This window comes from Bos grunniens, chromosome 5, assembly GCF_055505025.1.
Source record: "Bos grunniens cultivar Pamir isolate PY7600 chromosome 5, Bosgru_T2T1.0, whole genome shotgun sequence".
NCBI lineage: Eukaryota > Metazoa > Chordata > Mammalia > Artiodactyla > Bovidae > Bos > Bos grunniens.
This window is the reverse complement of record NC_141169.1, coordinates 101842383-101858958: the sequence shown is the minus strand read 5'-3', so window position 1 is coordinate 101858958 and position 16576 is coordinate 101842383. Positions and strand designations below refer to the sequence as shown.

At 38.1% G+C, this 16576-nt stretch overlaps 2 protein-coding genes across 4 annotated transcripts in view; both read right to left on the bottom strand.

The window, feature by feature from the left end:
* The window catches only part of A2M (alpha-2-macroglobulin), a 71549-nt gene extending 69771 nt beyond the window's left edge, over positions 1 to 1778 (bottom strand). For both annotated transcript variants that reach the window (XM_086402028.1, XM_086402031.1), the window contains exon 1: positions 1633 to 1778. In XM_086402028.1, the coding sequence (XP_086258154.1) occupies positions 1633 to 1718 (86 nt within the window). In that variant the 5' untranslated portion in view covers positions 1719 to 1778. The remainder of the gene's footprint in view (positions 1 to 1632) is intronic.
* A 7519-nt stretch (positions 1779 to 9297) lies between these two features.
* Positions 9298 to 16576, bottom strand: part of LOC147372776 (pregnancy zone protein-like) — a 59576-nt gene continuing 52297 nt past the window's right edge. For both annotated transcript variants that reach the window (XM_086402034.1, XM_086402033.1), the window contains exons 30-37: positions 15702 to 15925; positions 14081 to 14299; positions 13778 to 13908; positions 13089 to 13179; positions 11804 to 11872; positions 11118 to 11220; positions 10100 to 10141; positions 9298 to 9467 (exon numbers count right to left, since the gene is read on the bottom strand). In XM_086402034.1, coding sequence (XP_086258160.1) covers positions 9445 to 9467; positions 10100 to 10141; positions 11118 to 11220; positions 11804 to 11872; positions 13089 to 13179; positions 13778 to 13908; positions 14081 to 14299; positions 15702 to 15925 — 902 coding nt within the window. In that variant the 3' untranslated portion in view covers positions 9298 to 9444. The remainder of the gene's footprint in view (positions 9468 to 10099; positions 10142 to 11117; positions 11221 to 11803; positions 11873 to 13088; positions 13180 to 13777; positions 13909 to 14080; positions 14300 to 15701; positions 15926 to 16576) is intronic.

Sequence of the window (16576 nt, the reverse complement as noted above, 5' to 3'; positions counted from 1 at the left end):
ATAAAATGTACTTCCATGTGTACTAGATATTTAAACAAATAAATAAGGTATTTTGACATAAAATGTTTTAATTCTTGTTCAGTTCTAAATGTTTTGTAACTTTCATTGTTACTTCCTTTTAATTTTAAAGTTTTTATGATGGAGCATTTCAAACATACATAAAATTAAACAAAATAATAAATGAATCCAAATATATACACAATATTATTATTTTTATAATATGTTTTTAATAGGCTTTTATCCTGCTCTCCTGACATAGGTTCCACTCAGAAAAATAGTAGTCTTTAAAAGTAGTGGTAGTAGTAATAGTTTTTAAAAGCATCATTTGAACAGAAATGCTAAAGTTACCCTCAAAAATAATCCTAATGATTGGCTACCAGTCACCCATGACCACATTGAAAATCTTTCTGGTTTATAATTTATCTGCAAGGCATCTTTTATATGTAAAGTGAGAAATCACCAATCCTGTGTAAATTTTAATCGGGAATATTTTTTGTAAATATATAAAACTCTCCATGTATATATGTACACATATTCTTTATCTGTTTATCTAACTGTTCTAAATATACTAAAAGTCTATATCCACAATATTGTATTAATATAATGAACTACTAGACTCTCAATACCCAGTTCTAACATCCAAGGACATCTACGTGCACTCTTGCCTTAGCTATACCATATCCACATTCCATCTACATTCACCTCCTAACCACCTCACCTTTCCCATTATCATTTTGAAGCAAAACTCCAAAATATTTCAACATATATTTCCAGAAGGAAAGGATTATTTTTAAACTAAAACATGCTACATTATGGTACATAAACATTTAACGAAATTTTTTAATATCATCCATATTTAAATATTCAGCCAGTGCAAATTTATAATTCTTTATTAAAATGTCATGTTTTTTTATTGGAGTAAATTGCTCTACAGTGTTGCATTAGTTCTTGTTGTACAACAACATGAATCAGCCAAATGTGTACATATAACCCCTCCTTCTTGAGCCTCCCTCCCACGCCCCCATCCCACCCCTCCAGGTCATCACAGATGTCATTATGTTTTAAAAGATGTCTTTGAAATCATTATCAAAATTAGGCCTATACATTGTGATTGATTAATTGATTGATATGCCTTTTAAATCTTTCTAATTTTATAGGTGGTCTCTGCTTCTGATTCTGAGACAATTTATTTGTTGGAGAAATCAAATTGTCAGTTTTCCATGGTATGAATTGTGCAAATTATATGCCTGTGATATAATTTAACACGTTTCTTACCTTCTGTGTACATATAATCTGCAATATGAGTTTAATTACTCCCAACAGTACATTTTAAATATTTTTATAGTCCATACCTTTCACCTGAAAGAGTGATTCTGTGAGGGTGGGGTCTGAGGTTTGTCATGCTTCCTAATGACTACTTATTGTGTTTATGACTATTATTGACCCCATGAAAAACACGACTTCAAGAATACAGAATAAGTGAAATAAAAAATATAATACTTTCTTATAATTTTAAGGTATCTTAAGGAATGAAAGGGTAGCAATAACTAGGAAAGGCAAAGCAAAGATATAAGGGAGAGACTGAAATAAAAAAAACAGATTATTGAGGAAGAGATGTTGGGTGAGACTTACGGTTCCACAGAATCTGAGGCGCTGGTAGCAAACCGAATGACGAGAAGTAGCAGGAGACATGAGTGAAGAAGTCTGCCTTCCCCCATAGTGAGGGACAAACCGCAGGCACCGTGTCGTGCCCAGCTCCTGCCCTCAGCCTGGTCCTTGAGACCTTTCAAATTTAGCAGACTTTATATGCTATTTGCAGACAAGCTCCACCTAGTGCCTCCAAATGGAGTTCATGGTTGGACACAGATTTCCCGAAAGGGTTGATGCTCTCAGCGATTGCTTCATTAGTCTCAAGGCTAAACTCTGTCTGACAGGCTCTGAGTCATTTCCAGACAATAAAAATTTATGTTCCAGGGAGAATTAACCTTCTTTAACTTTGACAGCAAAGCTCCGGAGGAGGAACTTTCAACCCATCCTTCTTCAACTCCTTCAAAATTCTTGCAAGTAGGTGTCAAAGAAAGCTACCTTTGAAGGTCAAGGGATGTGTCATTATGCCAGTAACTCATTCAATGACTTTAGGGGGACTTCTTGACAGAGGATTGAGTAAGCAGCTCTGGAGAAAGTAATTCAAAAGAAATGCTTGTGCTTGACTAAAATTGCAGGTGTTCTACCCGTCTTCTCCATCCCCCTCACTTCATCACGACCCACCCATCTACCACTCTCTTCTAGCCTTCCTCAAGCTGCAGCCAAGCCCTGCTCCCAACATACTTCCCCTGTATCACTAACACTGTGGATCCACCCCACCCTCAACATTTTTCTGCAGACTTGCTAGGGCTGGGCAGTAGACACAGTTCGCACAGGGCACCTCTTGATCACTTGGTGCTGGTGGCCAGAGGGACTAACCTCCCCGGGCCTCACAGGTCTGTAATGGTTGGAAAGATAGTTCTAGGCAGGCTGTCACACCCAGGGCATTGCGCAGACAGCAGAAAAAAAACTACCCATAGTCTGCCTGTGAAAAAGACATTTACTTGTCCCGGAGCTTCAACCTTAGGGACAGGCTTCAGCAGTGCCGCTCATCTAGGGGCTGCAGACGCACTTGTAGGGAATATAGGCAGGAAGATGCAGTCTTTGCACCCTCCCATTGTTGCATTGTCCCCTGACCTTGCCATGGCTTGCTGGGATCTTCCAGCAATGAGCTTATAAGCTCAGAGGAAGGCTTAGTTCTGGCAACTATTGCCCAGAAACACTCCCGGATCTCCTGGTCTGGAGGTCAGCAGGGATTGCAGACCCACAGGACTGTATGTACTTTAACAGCTGTTGCCTGAGGATCTGGCTTTCGATCTGTCTGAAACTAGGCACTGACTCTGGGAGCAAGCTTTCTGGAACACTGACAGGTCTTAAAACACCCTCAACAACTGGGACCCGTCAAGAATAAATCAGCCTGCTTAACACACTGATTTGAGACAACCAAGAGCTAGGGTGAGGATAAATGATAAGTTTCACTTCATACGCAGGACACTCTTTCAATGGGAAAGTGGGCTGTTTTACTTAGCATGCAGACTCAAACACAGAGAGTCAAGCAAAATGAGGAAACGGGGGAATATGCTTCAAATGAAAGAACAAAACAAAACTTCAGAAAAAAAACTTAACAAAATGGAGATACCTATGGCTGATTCATGTTGATGCATGACAAAAATCATCACAATATTGTAAGGTAATTATCCTCTGATTAAAATAAATAAATACATTTTTAAAAATGGAGATACGTAAATTATCTGGAAAAAAAAGTTCAAAAGAATAGTTGAAAAATGCTCACTGAACTTGAGGAAGAATGTATGAACACAGCGAGAGCTTCAGCAAAGATAAATAAGAAAGTGCTGAACAGAAGTCATAGAGCTGAAGAATAGGCTCGAGGGGTTCAACGGAAGATGAAGTGGAGCAGAAGACAGGATCAGTGACCTGAAAGAGCAGTGGAACTCATCCAAATAGAGCAGCAAAGAGAAAAAAGAATGTCGAAAGAGTGGAGGCAGGTAAAGAGTTCCTATGGGACAACATCAAGCAGGATGACATTCACATTAAAGGAGTCCCAAAAGGAGAAGACAGAAAGAGCTTGAAAACTTGAGAAATAATGGCTGAAAATGTCCCTAACAAAGGGGAAGAAACAGATATTCAGGTACAGGAAGCACAAAAAGTTCCTTATGAGAGGAACCAAAGAGATCTCTATCAAGGCATGTTATAATTAAAATCAAAAGTTGAAGAGAGAATCTTAAAAACAGCAAGAGAGAGAAAGAAAAAAAAAGACCTTGTTACATACAAGGGAACTTCCATCGGACTATCAGCTGAGTTTTCAGCAGAAACTTTGCAGGTCAGAAGGGAGTAGCAAGATATACTTAAAGTTGTGAAGGAAAAAACTCACTAAGAATCTCTACCCAGCAAGGCCACCATTTAGAACTGAAGAAGAGAGAAAAAGTTTTCCATAGAAGCAAAAGGTAAAGGAGTTTATTACCACAAAACCAGCTTTACAGGAAATGGGTTTCTTTAAGCTGAAAATATACTAATAACTTGAAAACGTATGTAAGTAAAAATCTAACTGGTAAAGGCAAGTAAATAGTAAAGATAGTGGTTAACTGTGGTTATTTGTACTAGTACAAGACAGGTTTTCTAGGACATGTTTAACTTTAAAAGCAAATATACTTCATGAAAAAGAATGCTTCGCCTAAGATCAAGCAGAATAAGAATTACTAGGATTGAATGAACAAGGAGGGAAATTAAAATGTGGATATTTATTTAGAATATGATAAGTCTTTATCCCCCTGGAGGAGGAAACAGCAACCCACTCCAGTATTGTTGCCTGAAAAATTCCATGGACAGAGGAGCCTGGTAGGCTACAGTCCAAAAGCATTGCAAAGAGTTAGACACAAGTGAGCAACTCAACACACACACACACACACACACATACACACAAAGGTATTTTTTAAATGTATTTTTAACAAATATTGGGGAAAGTTCTTCCTCTTTCTTTTTAAAAAAACTTTATTTATTTTTGGCTGTGCTATGTAGGCTTCTCTTTAGTTTCAGTGAGTAGGGGCTACTCTTCTGCTTGAGATGCTCAGACTTTTCTTGTTGCAGAGCACAGGCTCTCAGGCATGTAGGCTTCAGTAGTTGCGGCTCCAAGGTTTTAGAACACAGGCTCAGCAGTTGTGGCATGCAGGCTTGGTTGTTCCTCAGCATGTGAGATCTTCCCGGACCAGGAACTGAACCTGCATCTCCTGCATTGGCAGGTGGATTCTTTACCTCTGAGCCACCAGGGAAGCCCTTCCCCTTTTTGCTCTATATCTAGCACCCAATTTAGTAGATTCTGTTTCTGTATGTAGATGGAGACAAAGCATTTAAAAATGGTATCTGATTTGCACTAACTCTCTTAAAATTCAGAACAAAAACTTACTGAAAAAGTAAAAATATATCCATAATTTTCATGGCAACATAGTTAATTGCATTAGTTTAATAAGAATATGTCTTTTTTTTAAATCTAGACATAATTTAGACAGACTGATTGTGTAATTAAGGCCTACCAGAAAAATAATTTTTGAAAATAATTCTTATTTAATCAGTCATGACAAGCTCACAATAGAGAAATATGGGTGGAGTCAATATTTACAAAGTCCTCAAAGGAAACTGACATGGTGTATGACATATAGGGTACCAGGCTCATACACAAAGAAAATTGTTTCCTGGCAGGCCAAGGATCTTGGGAATTTGGGCGGGGGAGGCTTCTAGAGGAGAGGAATTCCTCTGACTTTGTAGTTACTGCAGGTAATAACACAAGTTTTCAGTTCAGTCGTTCAGTCGTGTCCAACTCTTTGTGACCCAGTGGACTGCAGCATGCCAGGCTTCCCTGTCCATCAGTAACTTTTGGAGCTTGCGCAAACTCATGTCCATAGAGTCAGTGATGCCATCCAACCATCTCATTCTCTGTTGTTCCCTTCTCCTCCTGCCTTCAATCTTTCTCAGCAGAAGAGTCTTTTCCAGTGAGTCAGTTCTGCGCATCAGGTGGCCAAAATATTGGAGCTTCAGTTTCAGCATCAGTCCTTCCAATGAAAATTCAGTACTGATTTCCTTTAGGATTGACTGGTTTGATCTCCTTGCAGTCCAAGGGATTCTTGAAAGTCTTCTCCAACACCACAGTTCAAGAGCATCAGTTCTTCCGTGCTCAGCCTTCTTTATGGTCCAACTCTCACACCCATATATGACTACTAGAAAAACCATAGCTTTGACTAGACGGACCTTTGTCAACAAAGAAATGTCTCTACTTTTTAATATGCTTTTAATCTGTTTTTAAATACGTCATAGCTTTTCTTTCTTCCAAGGAGCAAGAGTCTTTTAATTTCATGGCTGCAGTCACCATCTGCAGTGATTTTAGAGCCCAAGAAAATAAACTCTGTCACTGTTTTCAAATTCTAGAGGTTCTTAAAAGTTTAAACCAAAACACTAATTTGAAAAGATATATCTACCTTCATGTTCACTTCAGCATTATTTACAATAGCTAAATTATGGATTCAATCTAAATGTCCATTGATAGATAAATGGCTAAAGAATGGCATATTACTTGGCTAAAAGAAAAAATGAAATCTTGCCATTTTGACAACATGAGTGAACTTAGATGTATTATGCTAAGTGGAATAAATCAGACAGAGAAAGACAAACACTGTATGATCTTATATGTGTGTGTTTGTTGTTCAGTTGTGTCCAACTCTTTGTGACCCCGTGGACTTAAGCCTACGAGGCTCCTCTGTCCATGGATATTCTCCTGGCAAGAATACTGGAGTGGGTTGCCAATTCCTTCTCCAGGGGATCTTCCTGACCCAGGAATCAAACCCAGGTCTCCCACATTGCAGGCAGATTCTTTATTGTCTGAGCCACCAGGGCCAATCCAGCTTGTATGAGGAATCTAAAAACTCATAAATACAGAGAGCAAACTGGTGGTTGCCAGAAGGGTGGGTGGGAGGTTGGGTGAAACAGGTGAAGGAGGTTAAGAGGTACAAAACTGGTTATAAAATAAATGTCATGGGGACGTAATACATAGCATAAGGAACATAGTCAATAATACTGTAATAATTTTGTATGGTAACAGATGGTTATGAGACTTACTGTGGTGATCATTTTATATTTAAATGCCAAATCATTATGATGTATACCCAAAACTAACATAATATTGCACATCAATTATACTTCAATTAAAAAAGGAAGATTTTCAGCAATACTTCTGCTTTGTATTAAATACTAATAAACGTTCTTTGAAAGGCTGTACTAGAACAGATTAAAATTTATAAATCAGTCTGTTTACCCACATTTGCATTGAAGTCTAGCAATATTCATGACTCATAGATTTATTAATTTATATCATGAATTATTTTATTTTCTGGAGTGGGTTGCCATTTCCTCTTCCATGGGATTTTCCTGACCCAGAGATCGAACCCGTGTCTCCTTCGTGTCCTGCATTAGCAGATGAATTCTTACCACTGAGTCACCTGGGAAGCTGGCAAATTTTACCTCAAGTCCTAATAATAACCAAAATTCCTTCTTCTTATTTCTCTGACTTTGGAAAAGTATGAAAATCTGTTTTATGTGTTTGTGAAACAGTAAGCAATTCAAGTCAGGTTTGAGTGAAAATGATCTTTCTGGCTCATTTTCTCTACTGGTATGTCCTAAAACCTTTGCATTATTCCATTTCTCCTCTATCTCTCTGCTTGAGGGAATATGCTCACTCAGCACTGACCCATTTTTTTCACTGTCTACTATATTCCCAGAACTGTGTTCGGTGAACAGGCGGCAGACATGATTAAGATACAGGTCTGGCTTTCAAAGAGCTCTGACTGTACAGAAGATGGGGAAAAAACAATTTTTTAAGGTGTGGAATTGTACAAGTCAAAAGAGAGATATTTGTGCTAAATCATCAGAAGCATGAAAAGAGAACAGTTCTGCACAAATGACTCTACCAGAAATCAGAAAGATCAGAAAAAAAAACTTGCTTTCTTTTTCCTGCCATGGCCTAAAAGATGGACTACCTATAATACAACTCTGAAATAATTCTCCTTTTAAAAACCTTTCAGTGGTTTTCATAAAAAAATGACAATTATTGTTCTAGTCTTTACTTATTTTGTAATTTTATTTTTGCCCTTATCTTTTAATTTGTCTATTTGTATACATTTTATCGGGTTTCCCAGATGGCGCTAGTGGTAAAGAACCCGCCTGCCAATGCAAAAGACATAAGAGATGAGGGTTCGATCCCTGGGTCGAGAAGATCCCCTGGAGGAGGGCATGGTAACCTACTCTAGTATTCTTGGCTGGGAAATCCCATGGACAGAGGAACCTGGCAGGCTAGGGTCCACAGGGTTGCAAAGAGTCAGACATGACTGAGGGAACTTAAGCACACATGCATGCATACATTTTATTATTCTTTCAACTTATTTTTGCTATTTATGCCCATGAAATTAATCTTTAATTTTCATTTTGTAGTTCAGTCCAAATTCAGAAATTAAGTCCGAATTAGAATTCACAAGTGAATTCAGAAAATGTGTCTGACTAAGGAAGCCTAAATATTGTAAAAAAAAATTGACATTCATGATCATTATACATTTATTTGTATTCAGTGTATCTCCAGACAATACCCAATGTGACTATAGGGATAATTCACATCATAAAAAAATTTCAAAATTTTACCTGGAATAAATGATAAGCTTAGTATTGCAAAGAAAAGGTGAGAACTGAACAGCTGAATAGTTACAACATTTCATTTAGCCACATTGATTCAAATATTTTAGCATGTATGAAAGAATAAACTGGTTAATCAGTGAAATAGAATAAATCATTTAGAAACAAATCTAAAATATATATTTTAATTTGTGATAAAGGAGTCATTCTTATTAGCAGGGAAATATTGAATTGGTTAATAAATGATAATGGGACTATTAGAAGGCTACATAAGTGAAAAAAAAGTCAATTTAGATATCAACTCATATAGCACACAATAGACAACAAAACAACTTGAGATGGAATTAAATGTAAAAATTCAAACCAGGACTTCTGCTTCCACACATGCAGGATTTCTTCAGCACAAAGGTCTCTCTAATGCAATCCCTTTGTAAGTCACACCCCTTTTCCCATTTCCCTAGCACCCATAACCCCTGGAAACCATTCATTTATCTTCCATTTCCATGGTTTTGTCATTTCAAGAATGTTTTATGAAAGGAGTCATACAGTGTGCCTTTGGAAATTGTATTTCTTTTCACTCAGTGTAAAGTTTTTGAGATCCATCCAAGTTGTTGTTTGTATCAGTGCTTTGTCTGTCTTTATTAGTGAGTAGTATTCCATGGTATGGATGTACCACAGCTAGTTTGATGGACATTTTGGTTGTTTCCAATATTTAGAAATATTGTTTTCTTTCCCCCATCTTCTGGGAAAGCAGATTTTGGAATTTAATTTTTAATTATCTGCAGATTTTTTGGTGTACCTCTTTGTGTAGTTTTTCTGTATTTTTAAAAACACTATAGGGACTTCCCTGGGGTCCAGTGGTTAACATACTGTGCTTCCACTGCATGGGGCAAGGGTTAGATCCCTGGTTGGGGAACTAAGATCCTGCATGCTATGTGGAGTGGCCAAAAAAAAAAAAAAAAACACCAACAAAACACTGTGGAGAATAGATACATAAGAAGGAAAATATAATATTGATAAAAAGAGTTATAAATGTCATAAATTTATTCAACATACAAATTTAGCATACTTCCAATTCCTGTCCCTTCTTTCTCCCACTGGCCTCTCTTCTAATAAGTCTTTGTTCTTTGTTTCTGGAGCAGTTCATCTGATGAGGTCCACAAGTTACCATCTTCAATCATTTCCATGTTCAGATTCTAAACAGTAAATAAAAGATAGAAATATTAGGAAAATTTTGTGATCTAATAAATGAATAATTTTTCATATTTTAATGATAAATATTTGAACTTAGTATGCTTATTTATTTTTATTGATAAGGCTGTTCTCAGTTTTTCCATGTTTTAAAGTGGAGAGTGGAAAGTCCCATAGCAAGTGTTGTATTGTCAAGATGAACCCTGTCAATCAGCCAAAAGGAACATCTTATAGATCACATCTCTTGTGCAATATTATATGGACAATTTTAGAGTGAAAAGTTGCCTGACTTTAACTTGTGTAAGTTTAGAAACATCTCAGAAAGGCCATGGGTGATAAATATATCACCACTGAGCACAGAAATGTAAACTAAATATTAAATGATTTAGCTTTTATATGTGGCAAATATGTGATTCATCCTCAAGCAAGTCAACCTAGATACATGTAATTATATTTTACTTACATTTTTTCCTACTGTGAAAGTCTATAATACATCTGAGATAGTTCAATTCATAAATGATTCACCAAGGAGTTTTATAATATGGTAAGGGAATGCTCAAGAAGCAGCTTTACTCAAACAACAAATGCTTATTTATTTTCTTTTCATTGGCATCAGATTTTACTGTCTATACTTTACCAGCACTGCAGGGAACACTGTACTCTTCAATGGTGAATTCCTCTGAAATGCAAAAAGAATGAGACAGAGTGAAGACAGACATGCAGTAATAGGCACATGAGTAGTTAACTGTAAATAAATTGTGTAAATTATGAAAGAAAGTATAAAGCATAGTTATAGAGCCAATAAAAGGACTTCTTTTGTACTAAGCTACTTGGGATTGTTTGGTGGGAAGTAACAGAAAGTTGGGCTTGGATACAAAGTTCACAAATGGATAACTGTCTTTCTGTAGGACACTGTATAGCTCTTTTTCACAATTATGTTTTTCTTCTTGGAGTTGTACCTTCTGCTGTGAACCTTTTCTTTTCTAAGAAAGAGTTAAGTTGGAACACCACCAGCATGCTAAGATGCTGGTAAGTTTCTAGTTCAGAGTCATGAGCAAATCAAAGAATTTCCTGATATATTACACAGTTACCCCAAATTTGTGACTCTCCAAGGCCCAGGTGAAAAATAGATCAAATTTTGGGTCTCATAGCACACATTAGTACTGAGAAGTATTTTTTTTTAAGTTGGAACACCACCAGCATGCTAAGATGCTGGTAAGTTTCTAGTTCAGAGTCATGAGCAAATCAAAGAATTTCCTGATATATTACACAGTTTCCCCAAATTTGTGACTCTCCAAGGCCCAGGTGAAAAATAGATCAAATTTTGGGTCTCATAGCACACATTAGTACTGAGAAGTATTTTTTTTTAAGTTATTGCTGCTTTTCTTTCCTTTCTAGAATAATTCAGTGTAGAACAAACAACTTCATAGGAGAATTTAGAAAGAACTGACCCCCTTATTGCTTTATGATCAGTTTATAAGAATGACTCTAATACTTGTTTGGGGGCAAGTATTACGAATAAGATTATCCTGTGGTCATAAACTCACTCTTTCTTCCAGTGAGAGATTGTGGAGTTTTCTTTCAGTTATGGTGACACTATCCTAGGTTAGTCATCTTTTTCCTTTCAAGGCTTGGCATGTCTGACTCTCACTCACCTGTCTCATAGTAATCATATGCCTTTATAGTGGCTGGTTTTAAATTCTTTACTGCGATGTCTTGTTCCACTGAGAAGAAGAAACTCAGGATATGATGGGTCAGCTGGAGAGACAGGAAAACTGAATTAGAATCAAAGATTAACTTTGTCTCTCTTTCTTTAAGATATTATCAAACACTGTACTTATGCTATTCTCTGTACCAAAACCTATGGAGAGAACGAGATGGCTTCGGACTTATATAATACATTCAAGGACAGATAAAAGAAGGGCAAGAAGACAATTCTACAGACAGTTAAATGTAGTAAATGAAGCCTGTTGACTTGGCCAGGATTCATTTTCCTCTATAGCTTTTTTCTCCCCTTTCGTAAATGAAATACCAGGGAGTTTTATAATACAGGCTTCCCTAGAGGCTCAGATGGTAAAGAATCTGCCTTACAATGTGGGAGACCCGGCTTCAATCCCTGGGTCAGGAAGATTCCTCTGGAGAAGGGAATGGCAACCCACTCCAGTATTCTTCCCTGAAGAATAGTTAGTTAGTCACGACTGAGTGACTAACACTTATACCAGAGACTTTTGTAATATGGTAAGCTGTGTATGTGAAGTACGTTCTTTGGAACCTGGGTTGGCTTGTTTGTTAGAACCTCTAATGGCTCTCCTGGATCTAGCAGAGTCACAGAGAATCTTACCTCTTCAAAGTAAATCAGGACATGGTTGGTGCTCACTTCAGTCCTCTGAATCTGAGCCATTTCCTGGAGCTGTAGACGCAGAGGATACACCAAAGGGTATGAGATGAGGGACTTTCAGGCTGAGACAGTCTTCAGATATTTATGTTCTAAATGGCTTCTCAGAGACATCACACTCTAATTTGATCTCCTCAAGAATAATAGCAATAGTAATAAAAATAACATTGACTCAACACCCTCCCTATCTATTATCTACATATAGAGACAGGGAATTATCTTCTAACTATATTTAAAAAAAAAAAGGGGGGGGGAGGTTAAAAGACATTTCTCCCCATCTTTTGAGTCTAGCATAATTTTGATACCAGAAGCCAGTAAGAATAGTGTAAGAAACAAAAAATATAGCCCAGTGTTGGTCACTGGGATGACGTCAGTCACTGGGAGAAGGGGACGGCAGAGGATGAGATGGTTGGATGGCATCACTGACTCAATGGACATGAGTTTGGGTAAACTCCAGGAGTTGGTGATGGACAGGGAGGCCTGGCATGCTGCTGTTCATGGGGTCGCAAAGCGTCAGACACGACTGAGTGACTGAACTGAACTGAGTGTCAGTCATGATATTAAAAAAAAAAAAACAAAACACAACCATCTATAAGCAAATAGAATCCAGAAATCTATTTTAAAAAATAAACACAACGAGCAGGTCCAGTTAGTCCTAAGAATGTAAAGTTGCTTCAGAATTTAAAAGACCAATGTGATTTATTATACTAATTAAAAATAAAATCACTGTCATCTAAAATACAGAAAAAGATTTGAACTAAAGCACAGGGCCCATTTGCTACAATAACTTTTGTAAATTATAATTGGAAACTTCCTTGAACCAATAAGGAAAATGATCAAAACTCTAAAGCAAACATTTGTTCAATGATAAAGAGATAAAAAACTTTCTCTTCTATGTCAAGGAAAAGCTCAGAAAAAAAATTTAAAAATGGAGAATATATGTACATACATGCATATGATGTAGTCTCCCTTTTCCTTTTTATACATAATGGAAAGATAATTCAATGCACTGTGCATTCCTAGAAGTCTCAAGGTTAAACATTATTAACCATGTTTATGATTTATATCTTATAGTTGAGACCATATAACTAGGATGCTCACTGTTCGAATAATGGAAACACACACTAGAGACACAAGTTTGAGAGACCTCTTGAAGAACTGAATCAAAAAAATAAAATTTACAGCATTTATTTGCCATGACTTTGCTATCTGTGAGGGATTTAGGGCTTACCTTTCTCACCGATGATTTCACAGGTATGAAGCCTGATACCATCTTCACATCAACAATGACCATGTTGGAGCTGGGTCGTTCCCCAGTGTAACTATGAAGTCAAGGTGTACGGACAAGGCAGTCAAACAAAATCCTTTGGACTTCATTCAAGACAGAAGTCTCTCCTTTTTTATTTCTAGTGTTTCCTATCCCTGGCTACCATTCAACTTCACCATCTACTCTATTTTCTTCTGTTATAGTTGTCTGGGGGGCTGCCCAGGTGGCACTAGTGGTAAAGAATCTGCCAGCCAATGCAGCCAATGTTTGATCCCTGGCTTGGCAACAAGACCCACCTCGGGTAGGAAGGAAGTGGCAACCTACTCCAGTATTCTTGCCTGGAAAACTCCATGGACAGAGGAGCCTGGTGGGCTACAATCCATGGGGTTGCAAAAGAGTGGGACATGACTAACAACTGAGCATGTGGTTGTTTGGAAAACTCATAAGAAGTCATACTCTGCAGGTATAGTGACATCATATTCTCAACATTACGGCTTTTTGGCTAAGAGTGAAGAAAATTTTCTTTTAATAAATATTGCAAGAATTTCTTATTCATTATGTATGACCCTGGACAGTGAAGATCCTCTGCATCAGAAAATCAGTTTCACCATACTCTATCTATTCTAAAAGTCAGGTATCAATTTACAATTTACCTAATATTGACGTGAATCTGGACTTTCCTGTGAGTGCTGACTCCATCACAGTTTTTGGGGAGAGTTTCAACTTTCAGAGTAAAGGGAGCTTTTCCTTCTTTCTTGGGTAGGATATTATATCTCAAGGATGTCTAAAATGAATGGGGAGAAAAAAAAGCCCTTATTTTTGCACTCAATCTATTGCTTCTAGGTAATTTATATTTCCCCTTGGTACACATTTCTTTCTCTGTTTTGGACTTCAGATCTACTTCTTGAGACTTGATCTCCCATTTGTGACACTTCTGGAACCCTGGCAAGTCTCACCTGGATGTACACACATCCCGACCCTGTCACGGCTGTGCTGTACTTCCCCGGGATCTCTGGCAAAGCCACCTCCTGCAGCAGTAGACGTTTGGCTTCATCTACTTGGAATTCTTCAGAGAAGGTCCCTGCAGACTTGACGGTGACAGTAGCTGCTTTCTCCCCTTTAATAAAAGTTGCTGCTCCATATTTGGAGAGTGCCTGAAGAGCCACCACTGTATCCTGAAAAAAGATGGGTGCAGAAATTATAGGAGAGGAAGGTGGCCAAATCATACTGGATATAAACCATATCCATGCTACTCTCAGAGTTATCTAGTCATAAACACTGTTCATTCACTGAATTTCAAGTCTATTCAGAGCTCGTTATTCATCATGAACTATTCTAGGTTCTTTGTGTGTGTTAGTCACTCCATCATGTCCTACCCTGAGATCCTATGGACTGTAGCCCACAAGGCTTCTCTGTCCATGGAATTCTCTAGGCAAGAATACTGGAGTGGATAGCTATTCCCTTCTCCAGGGGATCTTCCCAACCCAGGGATTGACTCCAGGTCTCCCACGTTGCAGGCAGATTCTTTACCATTTGAGCCATCTGGAAACCCTTAGGTACTTTGGGGAAATGCAGTTTCCTCATTCAAGTAGTTTACAATATACGTATGGGACTAAGACTCAAATAGTTGACATAAAGTAGAACACATTTCAATAATCTATACAGTTCTGTGTATTTCTACGAGCTTCACAGGTGGCAGAGTGGTAAATAATCTGCCTGCCAATGCAGGAGATGCAAGAGACTTGGGTTTGATCCTTGGGTCAGGAAGATCCCTGAAGGAGGAAATGGCAACCTACTCCAGTATTCTTGCCTGGAGAATCCCAAAGACAGAGGAGTCTCATGGGCTACAGTCCATGGGGTCACAAAGAGTCAGACATGACTGAGCATGGACACATGTAATATATACATTTCTATAACAATATTTGTTGGGAAAATTCAGAGAAAGAAGGAGTTGGAGCTAGTATACATAATAAGAGAAGGCTGTGAAGAAGATGAGAAATAAGATTATCTGTGAATAGTGAGAAAGACTTATGCAGACAGAAAAGAGGCATCAGGCAGTAATAGGGAGGGGCATATTGGAAGTTAAGACCTGGAGAGGAGTGAGCCAATTTCAGGAAAAGCGAAGAGATCAGCCTTATTAGACAAGATTATTCATGTTTACCGAGGAGAGGAAATAGTTTGGGCAAATTAATTTTAGGCTTTGGATGAAAAATGCCACAAAGCATGTGGGATCTTAGTTCCCCCACCAACCAGGGATGGAACCTGAGCCCCCTGCAGTGGAAGCACAGAGTCTGGACCACCAGGAAAGACCCTAAAGGAAGTAATCGTATGAAAACACTGCTTTAGGAAGATTGGTTACTTTATAGAAGAGGATCCACTAAGAAGAGAAAATATGAGAGATTGTATAGAGGACAGAGAAATAATCCAAGTGTAAAATAATGAGGCTGAAACATTTTTGGTAATGCAAGAATAAAATATAAATTAGAAACACTATTCACTTACTCAACTCTTAGAATATGGTTGAGTCTACATAGGTATTAGTACATTTATTTTTCTTCCTAGAGTCTTTTCACAGACCTGAGTGGAGGAGAAGCCCCCATTGGGGTTCTGTTGCTTGGTGAGCCATTTTACAATCTGTGTAGCCACAGACAGATCTTCTGAAGATGGGGCAGGCTGGGCAGTAAGATGGGCAAGGAGGCAGTAAGATGTCATCTCCACGTCAACAGAAGGAGCCCGGTGTGGACTGTAGAGTTCATTAACTTCTTGAGGCTTTCTAGGACGTTGCCAGTGGATTGAGTCCTCTTAGAAATAAAAAAGGATATCATCTTCAGCTTAGAGAACATTTTCAAAAATCTAATTCATGAATGATCCCTGTAATTACAGCTCACCCAGTGAATGGACATACATGAAGTGAAGTGAAAGCCTCTCAGTCGTTTCTGATTTTTTGTGACCCTATGGACTAGACAGTCCATGGAATTCTCCAGGCGAGAATACTGGAGTCGGTAGCCTTTCCTTTCTCCAGGGGATCTCCCCAACCCCAGGGATTGAACCCAGGTCTCCCGCATTGCAGGCAGATTCTTTACCAGCTGAGCCTCCAGGGAAGCCCAAGATTACTAGAGTGGGTAGTCTTTCCTTTCTCCAGTTGATCTTCCCGACCTAGGAATTGAACCGGGGTCTCCTGCATTGTGGGCAGATTCTTTACCAACTGAGCTATCAGGGAAGCCCAGACATACATGAAGTGAAAGTATTATGTAATCACCAATAAACCTAATCTTTGCCAAGAAAGTACATTGAGGTTCCAGTAAATCACCTCGTATCTTTATTACATCCTTGTGTGATATTAGAAACTGGACTGTTTCAAGGCTTATAATGTGTGAATTGATAAAATCATCCATGTTACCTAGAGATGTTAGGTCAGTAATAATTAATCTTCTTATAATAATAAAATGGAT